The following is a 17,283-nucleotide window of genomic DNA, read 5'->3' as shown; positions in this document are numbered from 1 at the left end:
TTATGAAGTATTCTAATTTGTTGAGATAGTGAATTGGTGGGTTTTTGTTAAATGTGAGCCAAAATCATCACAATTAAACGAACCAAAGACTTAAACTACTTCAGTCTGTGTGCATTGCATTTATTTAATACACGAGTTTCACAATTTGAGTTGAATTACTGAAATACATTTTTCCATGACATTCTAATTTATTGAGATGCACCTGTAAAGTGTATCACCATTCAGTGTATTAAAAGAGATAAGCTCTCAAGTAAATGTTGTGTGTTTTATACACATACCTCTGATGACCGAGATGAATAACACATGCCAATGTCAGGCGGGTAGTATTATATGCATCTGTGTACACGTGTTTACCAACCTTAAACACTGATGTCCATTGACCTGCAAGTTTTCCATCACTAACCCTTTAAAACTCTTTATTCCAGCAGTTTAAGTTTTTCCCTATTAGTGCCCCCCACAATCTGTCTCTGCCTCCAAAATTGTCTGGCACAACTGACTTCATAACAACACAGTGATAGCTGCTGTAACTAAAAAGTAGCCCAGTACACACATTAACCTCAAATGTACATGGAATAATAAATTCACCCCCTACCGTTTTATTACATTGTTTTCTGTTTGTACTGTTTAGGTTTTAATGCTGCACTGCACATCTGAGCTTTTTTTATTATTTGTATTCTTAAGCTTAACTATCAATTTGGAAGTTTCAAAATAAATCTTATTGTAACGTTACTTGTACAATGACAAAGATATTCTATTCAATTAGCTCATGCTCTCTCTGTATCTAACAAGCCATTGTTCAGTAATAAATTCAATATAATAATTAAAATAAATGATGGACTTTGTCAAAGATGAGAGCTTTAGTGAGGAAATGTTGTTTTGGAGAGGGTTTTGTTTTTTTTAACCACTGCTGCCCGGATCTTTTCTAGATGTTGAAAATCCTCTTCAGTTTCTCCAATTCTTCTGAGTGTGTTCACTGTATAAATTAATATGGATGAATCTTTGTCAAAGCTGTGTTTGTTCTATTGTTTGCTCTTTGCTCTTCTTGCGCTGTTTTAAAATCGATTGAGTTTGTAAACACATACAAATGATAAAACTTTTACTCTATTAAATTGTGCAATTAATCCTCTGAACACATGCGTGCTGAACCGTGGGCCTAGTCACGGGGCACTATCAACTAAGATCTGCTCCCTTCACTAAAATGTCACGGTTCCTAAACATGATAACAAATAATATAGATAAATAATGAACACGTCAAAACGAAAACACAGATACTTACAAGACCAAGTAGGAATGTCCTTTATCATTTGCCCGCTGCTCTCCGACAAGTAAACTTAGTGCTCTCTCGTGGATCATATTATCAAATGCAAGTAAACTTTTGAAACATTTAAATTAGCATTCTTTTTGGCATAATAAATAATGCTATATTTAATAATGCTGTAAAATAATTAAATTAAATATAAAATAATGCTAATTTAAATTACTCGAAGGTTTACTTGCATTTGATAAGAAGCTGCGTGGGCGAAAATTACATGTAAACAATTTTAAGGCTATTTTGGCCATGCTCATGGCTGGTCTGGTTACTGGTAAAGGGCTATAGCCAAGCCGTTAAAATTAGACCACAGATTGCCTCGATTTCGCCAGGTGGGCTAAAAGCAGACTACACGTAGCCCGTCTAATTTAGAGCTAAATCGAGGCTACATTTAGACCATGTCATGAAATGACACGTATATTTTTGTAGATATTATTGACACTGTGAACATGATGGGATATCAACATCATACATCTCACAAGTTATTTTGCCAAAAAACGACATGAAACCAAATTCAAGGTTATTTGGGCTAGATGTGGGTTACACATAGCCGGACTATATCGGGTCTATACTTAACCGAGACGTTGAAATGACGGCTATTGCTTGCTGGGATGGTTGTTCTCATGTCAACAAATATCTCCGTTTGTGTTTCAAAGATGAATGAAAGTCGTATGGGTTTGGAGTGACAGGAGGAAACTGATGGCAGCATTTTTATTTTTGGGGGGTGAACTATCCCATTAAGCATTCTAGACAACTAATATTTATTCCAAACGTGACTGTTTTAAATGTGTCTTTGTCAGGAGATTGAGCTCATTAATGAGGGGTATTAGTAAGGAAAATTAACATCTAATTAGCTAAAATTAGACGAGAGATGATTTATAAAGAAGCAAGTTAGCTCTAGAAAAAGCTTATAATTTAGCTGTAATGGCTCTTCAGCATTTATCATTTAGAACATGCTTCTTGAAAACTGGGCATCACACATCTACAGTTTGGGACAGACATATACATTTATGAAAGGAGACAATTTAACATATACAGCACAATTAAATTAACATGCACTGACATAAGATCCAAGCGTTATTTTGGTTTACAAGAACAAAACCTGACAAAGGCAATTTGACTACATTAGATGGAGCGATCCATCCAAATGCCTGAAGGTGATGATACACGGGGCAACTTTTTTGAGCAATGTTGCTTGGGCACTTTCCCATTGAGAATGGGATACCTGGTTGCCCGTTGATGGTAACATTGACCAGCAACATTGCTCAAAAAGTTGCCCCGTATATCATCACCTTAAGGAAATGACACACCTGTTCAGAAATTGCTTACATGCTTTGCATTGGCTCAGTAAAAACACAATGTACCGACATGCATTCAGTCTGCTGTGGAATACAGGTAAAGCAATACCCCCCAAAAAGAAAAAGAAAACACCTCAAATATACTGTTTACTGTATACAGTGACATCTGGATTTAGCATTAGCAACAATACAGAGGATACAGAGATAAAGCCTTGTCTCTATCTGTAAAAGGCACCCCGTAACACTTGGAAGTTACTTTTGTGGCTCAGAGAGATGTTGGGATGCCATTGTGCATAATCCAGAGTGACATCCAAAGACAAAATGGCACCCCACTGCATAAGGCAATTCTAAGGACTGAGCAGAAAAAGTAAAGCATGAATCAACAGACAGAAGGAAAAGAAGTAGAGGCAGTGTGCTTAATGTGCTGTTACAGATGTTACCAGCAGCTAAAAGACACATTAATGTCAGCACAGGCCTGTTGTTGAGTTACAGTACCTGATGAACATGTAGTAGGTTCAGTACACTCACAATAGAAGATTATTTTTGACACAAAAGACAGAATCGTCTAATAGAAATTGCATTAAGATATTATTCCTCTTATTACTTCCTTTTAGGAGTTTTGGTCTTGCTTGCATTCACGATGATCAGCAAAAAAAAAAAAAAACAAGCTTGAAACCGGTTTATTTTCTCAGTGCTGTTAAAAAGAAAGTATTGAATGCCTTTTTAGTTCATATTTACAGTGTCAAGGCAAAATGAGAAAATTTAATTGGCAGAAATGTAACTGGTGTCATGCTGTGGCTCAAAGGGAGGGAAAAGCGATACATTTTCTCTTAGAAAGGCTTATGTTTCTGATTTACATATTTAGACAGATTATAGTGACTGGAATAACTTTTTTGGAATTTCTTATTCCAGCTTTAGGAGCACATTTTAACATACATCTGGTTCTGAACAACAACCTGGAGTGTGCACAGTCAGACCTAGCTGTCCAGCATTAATACAGAGAGTTAAAAGGTGTTTAGGCATATAATTAGAGATTCTCATGTTGATACATGAGGGGGAAAAAAAGGCAAAATATGTTCAGTATTAGATGATGTTTAAGATGAAAATGTTGAAAGGATAAAGGCATCTGCGAGGAGGTTTGACAGTAAATATATGTCTTGGTTAGCAGTCTCAAACTAAATTTAAGACATCACTGCATAATGGCATGAATATGACAAGAGATGGTTTGTGCAAATGTTAAATTAAATAAAAACAAAACAACAAAACAGTACACACTACAGTGTATATACACAGGGTAAACTGTTAACACATTCAGATCAGAGAAATCTCAGCATTTGGGACTGCAAAACCGAATAAAAATCATTATCACCATAAGAAAGGACTTACTAAACTATATGTAGTGAACTATGAGAATTCTCCATCTGATGAAGATACTGTTTTCCAGTCAATGTAGACAATTTGGACACAATCAGTGTCAGCTCAGGTGCATATGTTCACTGTTCATTACACAGGACAGTTAAAAGGAGGTAAAGATATCTTAGAAACTATAGCTACTCATGCCAGCAATCCACTAATCATCCACTAATCAGGCCCAGTGTAGATAAAACAGGTCTACCTGACAACATTTCGCTAATTCTGTAAAAGTGTTCAAATAAAAGACTGATCTAATTGAAAAGTACTGAAATTCAAATGGTATTTGATGTATTGTTATAAAAAAAAATGAATGAATTTGGACTCGCGCTTTAGTGTCCAAGACGACTTTACGATTAATAATACAACTTAGCATTTTTAACGTAATACAGATATTATAAATGCTTGTATGCGACTGGAACTGGGAGAGAAAAGTCCCGCGTAAATGGACTGTTCTTACAGACCGCTTATCTATGCGTAAATATAAATCTGATTTGTGGTTCAAAGCATGATTTGTTCAGAGAGGATTGGGGAAGGTTGTTTTTATACAGCAGGCTGTTCCACTAATACACATAATACTCCAAACCCTTTTCATATGTTACGACTGTTTTCATAAAGCTCACAAACAGGGAGTAGAGAGAGTATACAAGCATTAGTATCCTAAATCATCTTCCACTCAAATCATCAATACACGGCAAAGGCAAATCTGTGCTGGGTTTATGGCAACTAGAAACAGTTGGCATGAGGTGAAGCTCATCACACACTGAAAATGGTGCGCTGTTGCATCACAACCTCTTGAACATCTGCTCCTGTCACGAGCATAGAAGGGCCAACATGTAGATGATTTGAAGAGAAATGGAAACTCGTCACATTATTAAATGGCTTTTCCTTATTAGGGGATGTGGCTTTCCTGAAATCTTACAGCAGCTTCTGGTTTGAAGGTTGGGTTTTCCTCAGTGTCTCAGGAGTCTTCAGTCATCTTCAGTAACTCTAGGAAGGCACCAACAGCTCCAAAATAACCCTGTAGTAAAGAAGCAGAGCATTTCATTATACATGCTTCTTTCATATGATATGATGGCATTTGTTGAGGCCTAACGAGCAATCAGTGGCTGATATTTTGCATACACACTACTGTGTATTTATATAAAAAACAGTCATTTTAAACTGTAATAATATTTCACAATATTACTGTTTTTACTGTATTTTTAATCAAATAAATAAGCCTCAGTGAGCATAAAGAAACTTTAAAACATTAAAATAAAATCTTACTGACCCCAATCCTTTGAATGAATATAGAATATCTTATGAGATGTACACAAGCTGAACTTTTTTATTTGAAATCATTTTAATTTGGATAATTCTTTCTTATTAATATTTTCTGATTAATAAGTTCACAATATTTGGCAACAGAAATCAACATTATCCAATGAGGGGTCTGTGGTAAACTTTGGAACTGACACAAGGGGGAGCTAAAGGTCCTGTTAATCTGCAAAGTGGTCATACATCCACTGATCATAACAGTAAACAGCACTAACACCTTGTTTACTTTTAACAATAATTTAAACATTTCTCATTTATTGTACACCTATAAATAACAAATTTAGAGCAGGAGGCCTATTCATCTGTTGTGTATATATATATATATTATAAATCATCATGCAACAGGTGCTCATTTTCCTCTTACTCCCTAATATTTACATCCTCACATTCATCTTCAGAAACACCTCGTACAATTACACATCACAGCTTTTTTTCTAGTCCCATCAATATTTTTGTATAAAAGCCACAAAACTAAAACTTTGATTTCATTGGCTGTTTAAAAGCACCCAAGTGTAATTTTTTTTTTTTTTTTTTTTTCTTTTTTTTTCCACCATTTATAAAAATGTGTATTAAAGCATTAATGATATGGGTGTGTATTAAAAGCCATATACTTGCTTGGCTGATATATTTATTGACTGCTATAAAGAAGGTTAAACATAATTAAAGGGTTAGTTCACCCAAAAATTACAATTCTGTCATTAATTACTCACCCTCATGTCGTTCCAAACCCGTAAGACCTCCGTTCATCTTTGGAACACAAATTAAGATATTTTTGATGCATTCTGACAGCTCTCTGACCCTCCCATAGACAACAAGGGTACTACCACGTTTTCCGTATCCGTGTGGTGCAGCTGACACAGAACAACATACGCTGTTTGCGTTCAGTGGATACTCTCCAAAATGGCGCTAGGGTGACGCGGAGGAGACTAATTATTGAATAAAGTCATTATTTTCTTTTCTTTTGCGCACAAAAAGTATTCTTGTAGCTTCATAATATTACGGTTGAACCCCTGATGTCACATGGATTATTTTACCGATCTCCTTGCTATGTTTCTGGATGTTGATCGTGGTAGTACCCTTGTTGTCTATGGGAGGGTCAGAGAGCTGTCAGAATGCATCAAAAATATCTTAATTTGTGTTCCGAAGATGAACGGTGGTCTTACGGCTTTGGAACGACATGAGGGTGAGTAATTAATGACAGAACTTTCATTTTTGGGTGAACTATCCCTTTAATATAACTGATTCTATAATTGAAGGGAATTAAGTGATAAAAAAAGGCTTACTTCATGTTCTAAGAAAAGGGCTTTCAGTTGTCCGTTAGACCAGAAGTCCATGGCATAGGCTAGCAGCTTAGTTGATACGGTGTTGATCCGAAGGAAATTCCCAACAAAAACCACTCTATCGATATTCTGAAGAAAATTAAACAAAAAAACAGACGGTCAGAATAAACAGTAATATTGCTCTATTATTATGGAGAAGAGAAAAGAGGAAATATCTACATTCCACTTGTTCTTGACTTTTACACCAGAGTATTTTAGGAAAAGAAAAAATGTTTATCCATCTTGTGGCTGTTCAGTGTGCTGTGATAGCCCTGTACAATGCTGCTTGATCTCCATGGCACAAGACAACACTGTAAAGAAGCTCAGAGCACACAGAGTTCATGGTCATCTTTTGCACCACGGATTTATTTTTATATATAGATTATTTCACAGAGTATTGGCCACTTAATTTAGCGTATGTATTCTGAACAAAAATCAATTAATGTGGCTGCAAAAACAGTTCTTAAAATAGATGAGATTTTACATTAAGAGAAAATGTTTTCAAACCTCATTCACTGCACACATGCGGGCGATGGAACCAATGTTGTTTGTGATGGTCACAAGAGTGGCCCTGGCCAGGTCCTCTTTACTTATACTATCACGTTTCTCCTTGCTCATCATATGACCAAAACTACGAAATTAAAGGGAAAAAAAACCCTGAAGATCTTCTTTAATCACAAACATGATCATTTTACATATGGATGATGACAAATCTGTCTATACCTGGATGCAACGGCAGAACCCTGGAGACCGAAGCGCTCATAATCACCTCCATAAATGTCCTTCACTAGTTTGTCCACATTTGTGCTGTCCCCTTTAGCTGCCATCTCTAAAGCCTCCTCAAATGTCTCACAGCCAGTCAGCAAACAACACAGGCCTAGAAACGTACCACCTCCTAAACTGAATCACAACCAATGGAGCAAATGAATGGCGGTGTATTTAAAAAAATGTTGCGTTAATTTAGGTAGATTAGATATCTTGTTTCTACAACATATTTAGCCATTTTCATTACAAAATAATAAAAAATAAGTCATTTATCATTTTTACTTTACAGTTACAGTGCTACAGAACTTTAGGCTCTTTATCGCCATCTGTGGTTGAAACATAAAATTGCAAGTTGTTGTAGAATAGGAGACCACACGATGTGGACATTGTAGCCACATATCAAACATTTCTTGTAGGCGACATTTAATTAAAAAAGGGAACGATTTAGTACAACATTGCCACGACTAAAAAAAAAAAATCATAATTTGTGGCAACAAATTCTTAGTTCATGGCCACGATATCTTGTTTTTTTCCCCCTGCATGTCATGTGCGAGACTGTCATCTGCTGTACTTTGGCAATGCTCTTCTGTGTGAATAAATCAGCAGGTCTGAACTATATCTATGGTTCTTTGATAACATATCTGATAAATGTTTCGTCTGGTCAGTAAGTAGCATATCTGCTATTGTAGTAGCCAGATCTTATTGTCTTTACTTATATAAGTGATGTATATAAGCAGGATGAAGGGCATAAACCTGAAATTAACCTGTGTGCTTAACTACAAGAAAAAACATGATGCCATAATTCACCTGGTGCCTGTGACTCGCTTGTAATCATCCTTGGAGTAGACAGCCAGGATGCTAACCCCCGAGCCAATGTTTACCAGCAACATAGGGAAGGGGTTCTCCAGGCTAAATGGCCTCTTGACACAGTTTTCAGGCTCGGAAGGATTTTGGAAAAAATAACACCCGGGATGGTCATTGAACCTGACTGAGTCAACATACAGAAGACCTTGAATAAGACAGTCCAGTTCATCCAGCTTCTGGAGCTCCAAACCAGCCACCTGCAGGAAGAAGTAAATACACAAACACATAAATCATAAACGCGACATAGCTAATGTTAGTCATTCATTGTCCTGATAACAGTAATAGTATAAGTGGCAGTAAGATAAGACATTACAATATGTCAACATAACACTAGTCTGCTACAAATCAACATAGTTTTTACATTCAATCAAATCGAATAAATTCCATTATTATGTCACTATTCCTCTGTGGATCACACACCGTTCTGAAGTCGTCCTCAAACTTGTATGCGCCCCCACCCGTGGCGCACAGTGTGGTGTGTAGACTGGAGAAGTTCTTGTCTCTGCCCATTTGGATGAAGCGGTGCATGTCTTGCGTGGGGAACCGAATAAAGTGTAGGTTGCCTTTCCGGCCACACATGGTGAGGTTCTTCAACTCCAGGTGAACGTCACGGATACCCGTGTTTCCATAGGCCACGTTGGAGGTCAGATAGCGGCGGATGCTCTTCAGGCTCTCCACTTCTTCTTGTTCTTCTTCAGCAGTTATGTCCTTGGGCTCAAAGTAAACCAGCTTTACCAGAGTGCCTCCGATATCCATCCCAAACCATGGAAAGGCTGGAAAAAAAATCTAAAGTTTTAGAAAGGGAAATTTTGCCATTCTTTCTTAACAAGTATAACCTGCATCTTTCTGTATAGTATTGATTGGTGTGAAATAAATACGATAGGTGTGAAAAAATTCTATAATGTAAAATCTAATAAACAAATCATTAAAATATAATAATTAAGTGACTTACGTTTTTTTGTGTGTGTGTGTTTTTAAGATTTTAGTGTAATAAGTATATTAAAGGGGTCATATGATGCTTTTTTAAAGATCATTATTTTGTGTATTTGGTGTAACAGAATATGTTGACATGCTTTAATGTTCAAAAACACATTATTTTTCAAATACTGTACATTATTGTAGGTCCTCTATGCCCCGCCTCTCTCAAATGCTTCGTTTTCTACAAAGTCCCTCCTTCCGACAAGCGCAGTCTGCTCTGATTGGCCAGCTGACCCAGTGCATTGTGATTGGCCGAACACCGCAAGCACTCATCGGAAATGTAACGCCCCTTACCATAATCGCGAGCTTCAGCTTTCAAAATAAATGTAAAGACAGAGCCCGAAAGGGGAACAGAGACACTGTGTCACTGTAGTGCTTTTGCTTTCTCCTAGAAACAAACAGCTTCTCCCTGACATGGCTGCTTCAACACTAACTGCGGTTACTGAAACCACGCCTTCTTTCTTTGCGTGCACATTTGGGCAGCATTATGCAAATATTTCCACATAGTGAGGTAGATATGTGGGGGCGTGTTAGAACGAGCCATTTTAGGGGGGCGTGGCAGAGTCTTAACTTTGATAAAGAATAACACTTTTGTTTTGAGACTTTAGTCTTTGCAACTTCAGGGATCTTATCTATGCACAATCAGCTTGTAACACTCCAAAGAGAAAGGAAAACTTGAAATCGCATCATATGACCCCTTTAATGAATACTGTCTGATTGCAAATAACTATGACTGCTTTGGTAGAGGGAAAAGGCCCATTTGTTGCCATGGTAACAGTGGTTTCAAAGAGATTGCCTGGTGATTCTGAGAAACATCCTGTCTTCAAAATAAAAGTCACACATCAGGTTCACATAATCTATCTAGCATACAATATAATCTCTTGGTAAAAAAAAACATTCAGACCTTACTGACACAACCTCGGTATTTTCTACAGCAGCCTTAGTGAATCAGTAAAATATCTTTGCAGCATTTGTGAGAAAGCAGTTTCTTATGTCATTGATTAGTTAAGGGAGTCTGAGTTTAGATCAGTGATGATAATGTTGCTGGCAGATATACATGTAGGTGAAAGGTGTGTGTACTCCTTGTCTCAAAGAGCAAAGTACTGCAAAGCCACCAAGAACACAGTGACTTTACAGAAGTTAATGGACAAAAAGTGAAGTCACAGCAGTTTACAGCCAACAATGCAACATATTAAAGCAATGCAAGAAATATTTAAGATAGATTTATATTCACATTTAAAAACAATATTTAAAATAAATTATGAATATACTTGATTGGATTCTGGAGTGTGCAATTGCTGTTATTTTAACTAGTTCTTGATTGGTTTGACAGTAGACTGTAAAAAGATGCTGACTAATTAATACCATCAAAACGGAATCTCTTTGATTTTTATGTAATGTACTGCTTTTATTGATTAAACAATATTACGCAGGACCTTACCTGGCTTCTTGACAATTAGTTTCATACTTTGCAGGTGAGACAGACAGGATTATGAAGACAGCAATATGAAGTACCCAGCAATATACTCAGTATATGTATATATCACTCAAATGCTGCTGGCAGAAGAATAAACGTCCTAATGTCACTTGGCAGGTGTGCTATGGCCTTTTTATGTTAATTACACCAGTACTGTAAAGTCTGCCAGTTCGATTTCCCCACCCCTTCGTGTGATCCTTCCCTCTCATTGGATGAAATCGCATGTTCTTCATAGCTGTCGTGTTTTGGTCACACCCTCACATTCTGATCTGGCCAATGAAATCCGCTCAACGAACATCACATTGATTTCACAACACTAAATAACCCGGTCTTTCAAAACAATTCAACCTCTTAATACATGCATATTTGAAAGTTCAAGCATTTTCTCTTTTAAATAGGCATTCGATTTATTTTTTGTTTTAATTGCGAAGAATACTTAGATAAAACACAAAAAGAAAACCAAAAAAATCGGTTCACTTCCGGGACTTCAGGACACTTAACATCTCATCTTTCACGTTCTTGGTACAAATATGAATAAGAACGAAATGCGGGTGGGGGGGGGAAAAAATAAATACAAAAATCTGATGCTTCGCTACAAACACTGACCAAACAGTTAGTCAATAAAACGGAAATTGTAACGTACAGTGGGATAACCTTTATTTATAACGGCGAACGAAAAGCGAATGTGCAAAATAATGTCTGACAAGATTTTGTTGAGCGTACAAAAGAAAAATAAACAAATAAAAACAAGTTTAAAGCGCTGGAATCGGTTTTTAGCTGCTTATATTTGGGATCTTTTAAAACGAAACATACCTCAAAAATAGCTATTTGCTGTATGTTGTGCTAATTGTCATTGTTCAATTGAAGGTACAGTTTAATACATGAATTACTTACGCGGTCTGTTCTTCTTTCCCGAATCCACGCGTCTTCGGAGTCTGCAGCGCTTCGCGGGCGAACCATTGTTGTGTACATCCTGATGAAGATGGTGGAAATGTTCAATACCATTATGGCCACCGCAACTGTCACTAGCACCCAGACCACCTCCGTTAGATTATTGTACAAAGGAAAAATAAATAAATAAATAAAAACAAAATGTTTAATGTGCTGAAATCGTTTCTTAAGCTGCTTAACTGATGGATATTTTTAAATTAACCTTACCTCTAAAATAGCTATTTACAGTATGTTGTGATAATTGTCACTGTTCAGTTTAAGTTACAATTGAATACATTAATTAATTACTGAAAACTGGACTTACGCGGTCTGTTCTTCTTTCCCGAATCCACGCGTCTTCGGAGTCTGCAGCGCTTCGCGGGCGAACCATTGTTGTGTACATCCTGATGAAGATGGTGGAAATGTTCAATACCATTATGGCCACCGCAACTGTCACTAGCACCCAGACCACCTCCGTTAGATGGAATACACTCCCCGTCATCGGACTGTAGGGTGTGAAACCCGTTTACATAGCGCGTCGCTCCGTTTTGATCGGATGTTTCAGCATTTTCCATGGTTTTACGAAGCAAATATGAACGTTCGGGAGACAGACAGATGCGTAACGACTCGACGTTTCGAAGGCGCTTCAAAATGTACAATTGTTTTGTCAGAGTTCTACATTAATGCTGATGTGTTGTAAAGCGATGAAGACAAAAGATAGGTCTTCAACATCTTATTTGAGGTCACTGTCGGTCATTTCTTCTTTACACGCTTGTATGGCTTCCGAGTCAAACAGCCGGTATATGCGACGTCATTAAGGAAAATGCTCACTCCCTCTTGTTGAAACGTCATGTTTCAGAGACGACTAGCCTACTTACTGTTACTCCTTCCTACAGGTAGGCTTTCACGTTATATGAATAGGTTTTTTAAAGTCATTTTTAAAACACCTGGTAGGTTAAGAAAGTCTTGTTCAAATGCCTATAGACGGAATGTTGTCTCATTTCCACCACTCACTTGGACTTTGGCATAATAGACCTGTTCATAGGGAATTAATGAATACATTATGTCTGTGTGTTATTAAATAAAACTGTATTCATATAACGTAATACGTTGGTAAGAGGAAACACCAAACATGCAACACTGACAGACAATGTACATTATTCTAATAAATATGTGAAGAGATGTTTGCCCTGTTCAGTTTTTGAATTGATTTCGTATTCAGAGCAAGATTCTTTATCTTATGCATCAATCATGATGCCTTTTATTTCTTATGTGTGGGAGGAAATTTTGTTTAAGTACAACAGCAGGTTTACATGGACGTCAGTGCTATTGACTCACAACATAAGTTTACTAACTATTTATTATTCTCCACAATTCCAATATAAGAAAGAAAAACAAGTTTATGAGCAATAGAAACATGCAAACAATTATGTGTCATTTCAGCTGGATTCTACCTATACCTACATGCAGTTCACGTTGAAAAAACAAGGGAATTATAAAAACCTAAAAATCCCTGATGCATTTAGATTTTCTCAACTGTCTCAAAGTAACACTACTTTGTTATGTCAATTTGAATTTGTTCATTCACTAAATGCAAAAGGCCTCATTCAGCTAATACATTCAAAGAAATGCATGTTTCTTGCTCAACAAATTAGTTGTTCTGCAAATTAACACAATACATATCACCCTATAAACTTACAGCAAATAGATGTATGATATAGCAATAATATTACTATGAAAAGGCACCTTAACACCTTACGATGGTGACAATCAACACATGTAAAAAGACGAGCTCTTAAAATCACAACACTATAATGACAAAGCAACAGCAAAATGTTTTAATCAGTAAACAGTGAAACAATGATCGTATAGTAACCCCACATAAGTTATTCAAGCTGCAATGCATGCTGGGACCTTAACATTTTTTTTATTGAAATTCCTTATTCAAACTATTCTGTTGGTCTAACATGGGTTTTTATGTAGTTTCAAGTAATTCACATTTCTTAGTATTTAGTACTTATATTCAGTGCAGATGTAGATGCATAGCTAGTAGTCCTGGTCCTCTAAATGAAATCTTGGGTTGCTAATTCCTACTAATTCCTGAGTAGAAGTGTACTACTACTTCTACTCAGATACTAAAATATACATACTGAGGGTGCAGAGATCTGATAAAAGATATAGAGATATAAAGTGACAATTGATATTTATATGCATTTTATCTAAGTAGTCTGCTGTACTATTATATATATCTCACTGAAATGACAAGTTATCAGAACTTCATCTTATATTCTGGCCATATAGATATGAGCATCTACACCAAACTGCATATTTTTGCTCAGTTTGGGCCTCTAAATAAAATGTAGGTGTTTTTTCTTCCTTGAGTATTCTCCTATATCATACTATATGAGACTGGTGTATCAAATATGATAATCAGCAACAACAACAACAACAACAACAAAGATTTGCTTTTATATATTGCCTAAAGGTTCAATAAACAGTTCCATAAAAAAATATATTTTACTTCATATGTCAGGCTTTAGAGGTTTATCAAGTAAAGCCGGATTATTGTCTCAACACTGTTATAGTCTGACTTCACAATTGGCCCCTGGGTTTATACTAAAAGAAACAGGTGAACATTTACATACAAAATCAATTTACATTGTTTTATTACTTAAAATCTGACAGTCATCATAATTTTTTTTTTCCTTTTAATTTTAGACATATTAAATACTAAAAGCAAAATATAAATCTTTCAAATTTTGCACATGCACCAGCATGAAAAGTAAACCTTTAACATTTTGAGTGGCATTGCCTCAAGAGGGCGCTATGAGCATGATAGAAGTTAATCTTCAGAGGCCCTGTCAACCACAACATTAAAAAAAACCTGTCTAATATCATGTAGGTCCCACTTGTGCTGACAAAACCGCTCTGATGTGTCAAGGCATGGACACCACGAGACCTCTGAACGTATCCTGTGTTATCTGGCACCAAGACGTTATCACCAGTTCCTTTAAGTTCTACAAGTTGTGAGGTGGGGTCTCTATGGATTGGATTTGTCTAGCACATCCCATAGATGCTCAATTGGATTGAGATCTGGGGAGTTTGGAGGCCCAGGCACAGTGAACTCTTTACTTTCATGTTCCTCAAAATATTCCTGAACATTTTTTTGCAGTGTGGCAGGGTGCATTATCCTGCTGAAAGAGACCAGTACCACCAGGGACCACCATTAACATGAAGGGGGCCACGTACACACTGCAAGTTTCAGGAGTGACAACCGCATTTAAATGTGGGAGTGAGTCCCGTAAATTATCGTTCCATGGTGTACGGAACACGACTCACTCCCGAAACTGCCATGAATGGCAGCGTGGTAACGTTTGGCGTCTCAGAGAGAATGGAGGCCCGCAGATTAGCTAGTTTTGTGTTATAGCTGCTGTTGAGAAAACAAACATTAGAGTGCAAAGACATGCGAAAATCCGCAAAACATTATCAAATCGCCGTCGGGAGAGGCATCGTAATCTAGTTCTTTAAACTACCAGTAGCTACTCGCATTAAATTCAAGGCATTAATGTTTGCCTACAAAACCACCACTGGCTCTGCACCCATTTACCTAAATTCATTACTTCAGAGTTATGTGCCCTCTAGAAGATTGCGTTCTGCAAGTGAACAGCGTATTATTGTGCCATCTCAAAGAGGCACAAAATCACTTTCACAGACTTTTTCATTAACTGTTCCCTCCTGGTGGAATGACCTGCCCAACTCAATCCGAGCAGCTGAGTCCTTAGCCATCTTCAAGAAACAACTAAAAACACATCTGTTCCATCTTTATTTGACCCTCTAACTCTAGCACTTTCTATTCTCTTTTAATTCTACTTTATCTATATTTATCTTCTTTTTTTATAAAAAACAAACAAACACTAGCTTTCTATTTTTTATTCTATCTACTTGTTTTTCTTTGTGTGTGTGTGTGTGTGTGTGTGTATAATATATATATACAGTATATACACCTTGCTACGTGTACTGCGTTAGGCTAACCGAAACTTGTCATTTGCACTTATATATTGTTGCTCTTTTGTTAGTTTTGACTGCTTTTATTGTCTTCATTTGTAAGTCGCTTTGGATAAAAGCGTCTGCTAAATGACTAAATGTAATGTAAATGTAAACTGTTGTTATTGTTATTAACTTTTACCTCACAAATACCTGTTTTACTTTTTTACTTTGAGTTACTGTAACAAGCTTTTAAAAATATTACAGTACCTCAAAAGTTACATTACAAGTTTGATAACTAAATGAACAGAAGTCAGATTTGCCTAAAAGTTCATTATGGCAAGAGCAACCAGTAATGGACGTTCATCGACTAAACATTGCTTCTATTATTACAGCATTTTTAAGGGACTCTTTCTGCAGGTTACATAGTTATGCCAGTAGTTGTCTATATATAAGTGAATAGTGAATCAGCTATAAGTGAATCGATGACTTATTCACTCAACTGATTTGTAAAAAAATGCTTATTCATTCAGAAACAAAACATGTTACCATCTTTATGAATAAGTCATTGAATCATTCATTTAACAGATTAATTTAAAAACTAAATATTGTAAGATGACAAAGGAGAATGTTTGTGTTCTTTCCTCCCTTTATATTATTTCTGGAATATAGTGAAGTTTAAGTTAGATCTCTGTTCAAAGCAGCAATAAAAACACCAAATTACAGCATTTTTAAGGGACTCTTTCTGCAGGTTACATAGTTATGCCAGTAGGTGTCTATATATAAGTGAATAGTGAATCAGCTATAAGTGAATCGATGACTTATTCACTCAACTGATTTGTAAAAAAATGCTTATTCATTCAGAAACAAAACATGTTACCATCTTTATGAATAAGTCATTGAATCATTCATTTAACAGATTAATTTAAAAACGAAATATTGTAAGATGACAAAGGAGAATGTTTGTGTTCTTTCCTCCCTTTATATTATTTCTGGAATATAGTGAAGGTTAAGTTAGATCTCTGTTCAAAGCAGCAATAAAAACACCAACATTTGTCAATGCTGCCTGCATTCACACATATTATAATAAATCATAAAATTCAACATTCTGTTCAATGTAGGAGACTTATTGATTTGTATTATTCTAAGTTGCTTTCTAAAGCCATTCTTCAGAAATGTTAATATCATCTAGTGTCAGCCCAGATAAAACATTACAATCAGCTATTACATCTATAATACAACACAAGACACATTATTGCTGCTTGTAGTGCAATGTCTTGATGTCCTGCAACCACTTGGAATAACATAACTCCCCTAAGCAACATATAACAATGAAACAAAAAGACTGATGTTAGTCAAACGACCTGGTTTAATGTATGTATATATATACTGTATATATATACTACTGATGGCTAAATTTGCCTTTTAAGCACAATAATTTTCTCCTAATATATACTTTTTTTCTCTTTTAAAATATGCACTCACTTTTTAAAATTATTTAGCATTAAAAAGTTTTATAAAGGAATTAATAATACTTTAAATATTTAAATTGATGTACACTTAGATGGCATAAACATTAATTTGTTAAAGTGATAGTTGACAAAAACAAAAATTGTCATCATTTACTCA

General features: G+C 36.1%; 1 protein-coding gene across 3 annotated transcripts; it reads right to left on the bottom strand.

Annotated features, from left to right (window-relative positions):
• Positions 1 to 2,528: 2,528 nt before the first annotated feature.
• On the bottom strand, positions 2,529 to 12,522 carry pank1b (pantothenate kinase 1b). Of its 3 annotated transcripts, XM_016284108.1 has the most exons (8): positions 12,143 to 12,521; positions 11,635 to 11,781; positions 8,706 to 9,058; positions 8,229 to 8,482; positions 7,380 to 7,556; positions 7,164 to 7,287; positions 6,621 to 6,746; positions 2,529 to 5,038 (listed from the first exon to the last, which is right to left on the bottom strand). In XM_016284108.1, the coding sequence occupies exons 1-8, from the start codon at positions 12,243 to 12,245 to the stop codon at positions 4,979 to 4,981; spliced, it is 1,344 nt and encodes a 447-aa protein (XP_016139594.1). In that variant the 5' UTR covers positions 12,246 to 12,521; the 3' UTR covers positions 2,529 to 4,978. The 3 variants fall into 3 exon arrangements, with proteins under 3 accessions (XP_016139594.1, XP_016139595.1, XP_016139596.1); XM_016284109.1 differs by lacking the exon at positions 11,635 to 11,781 and having other exon boundaries at positions 11,996 to 12,522; XM_016284110.1 differs by lacking the exons at positions 11,635 to 11,781; positions 12,143 to 12,521 and adding an exon at positions 10,705 to 10,834.
• Between the last annotated feature and the right edge of the window lie 4,761 nt (positions 12,523 to 17,283).

Source organism: Sinocyclocheilus grahami, unplaced genomic scaffold, assembly GCF_001515645.1.
Source record: "Sinocyclocheilus grahami isolate Dianchi unplaced genomic scaffold, SAMN03320097.WGS_v1.1 scaffold180.1, whole genome shotgun sequence".
Taxonomy (NCBI): domain Eukaryota; kingdom Metazoa; phylum Chordata; class Actinopteri; order Cypriniformes; family Cyprinidae; genus Sinocyclocheilus; species Sinocyclocheilus grahami.
Note: the sequence above shows the minus strand (reverse complement) of the source record. Positions and strands in the feature narration are given on the sequence as shown.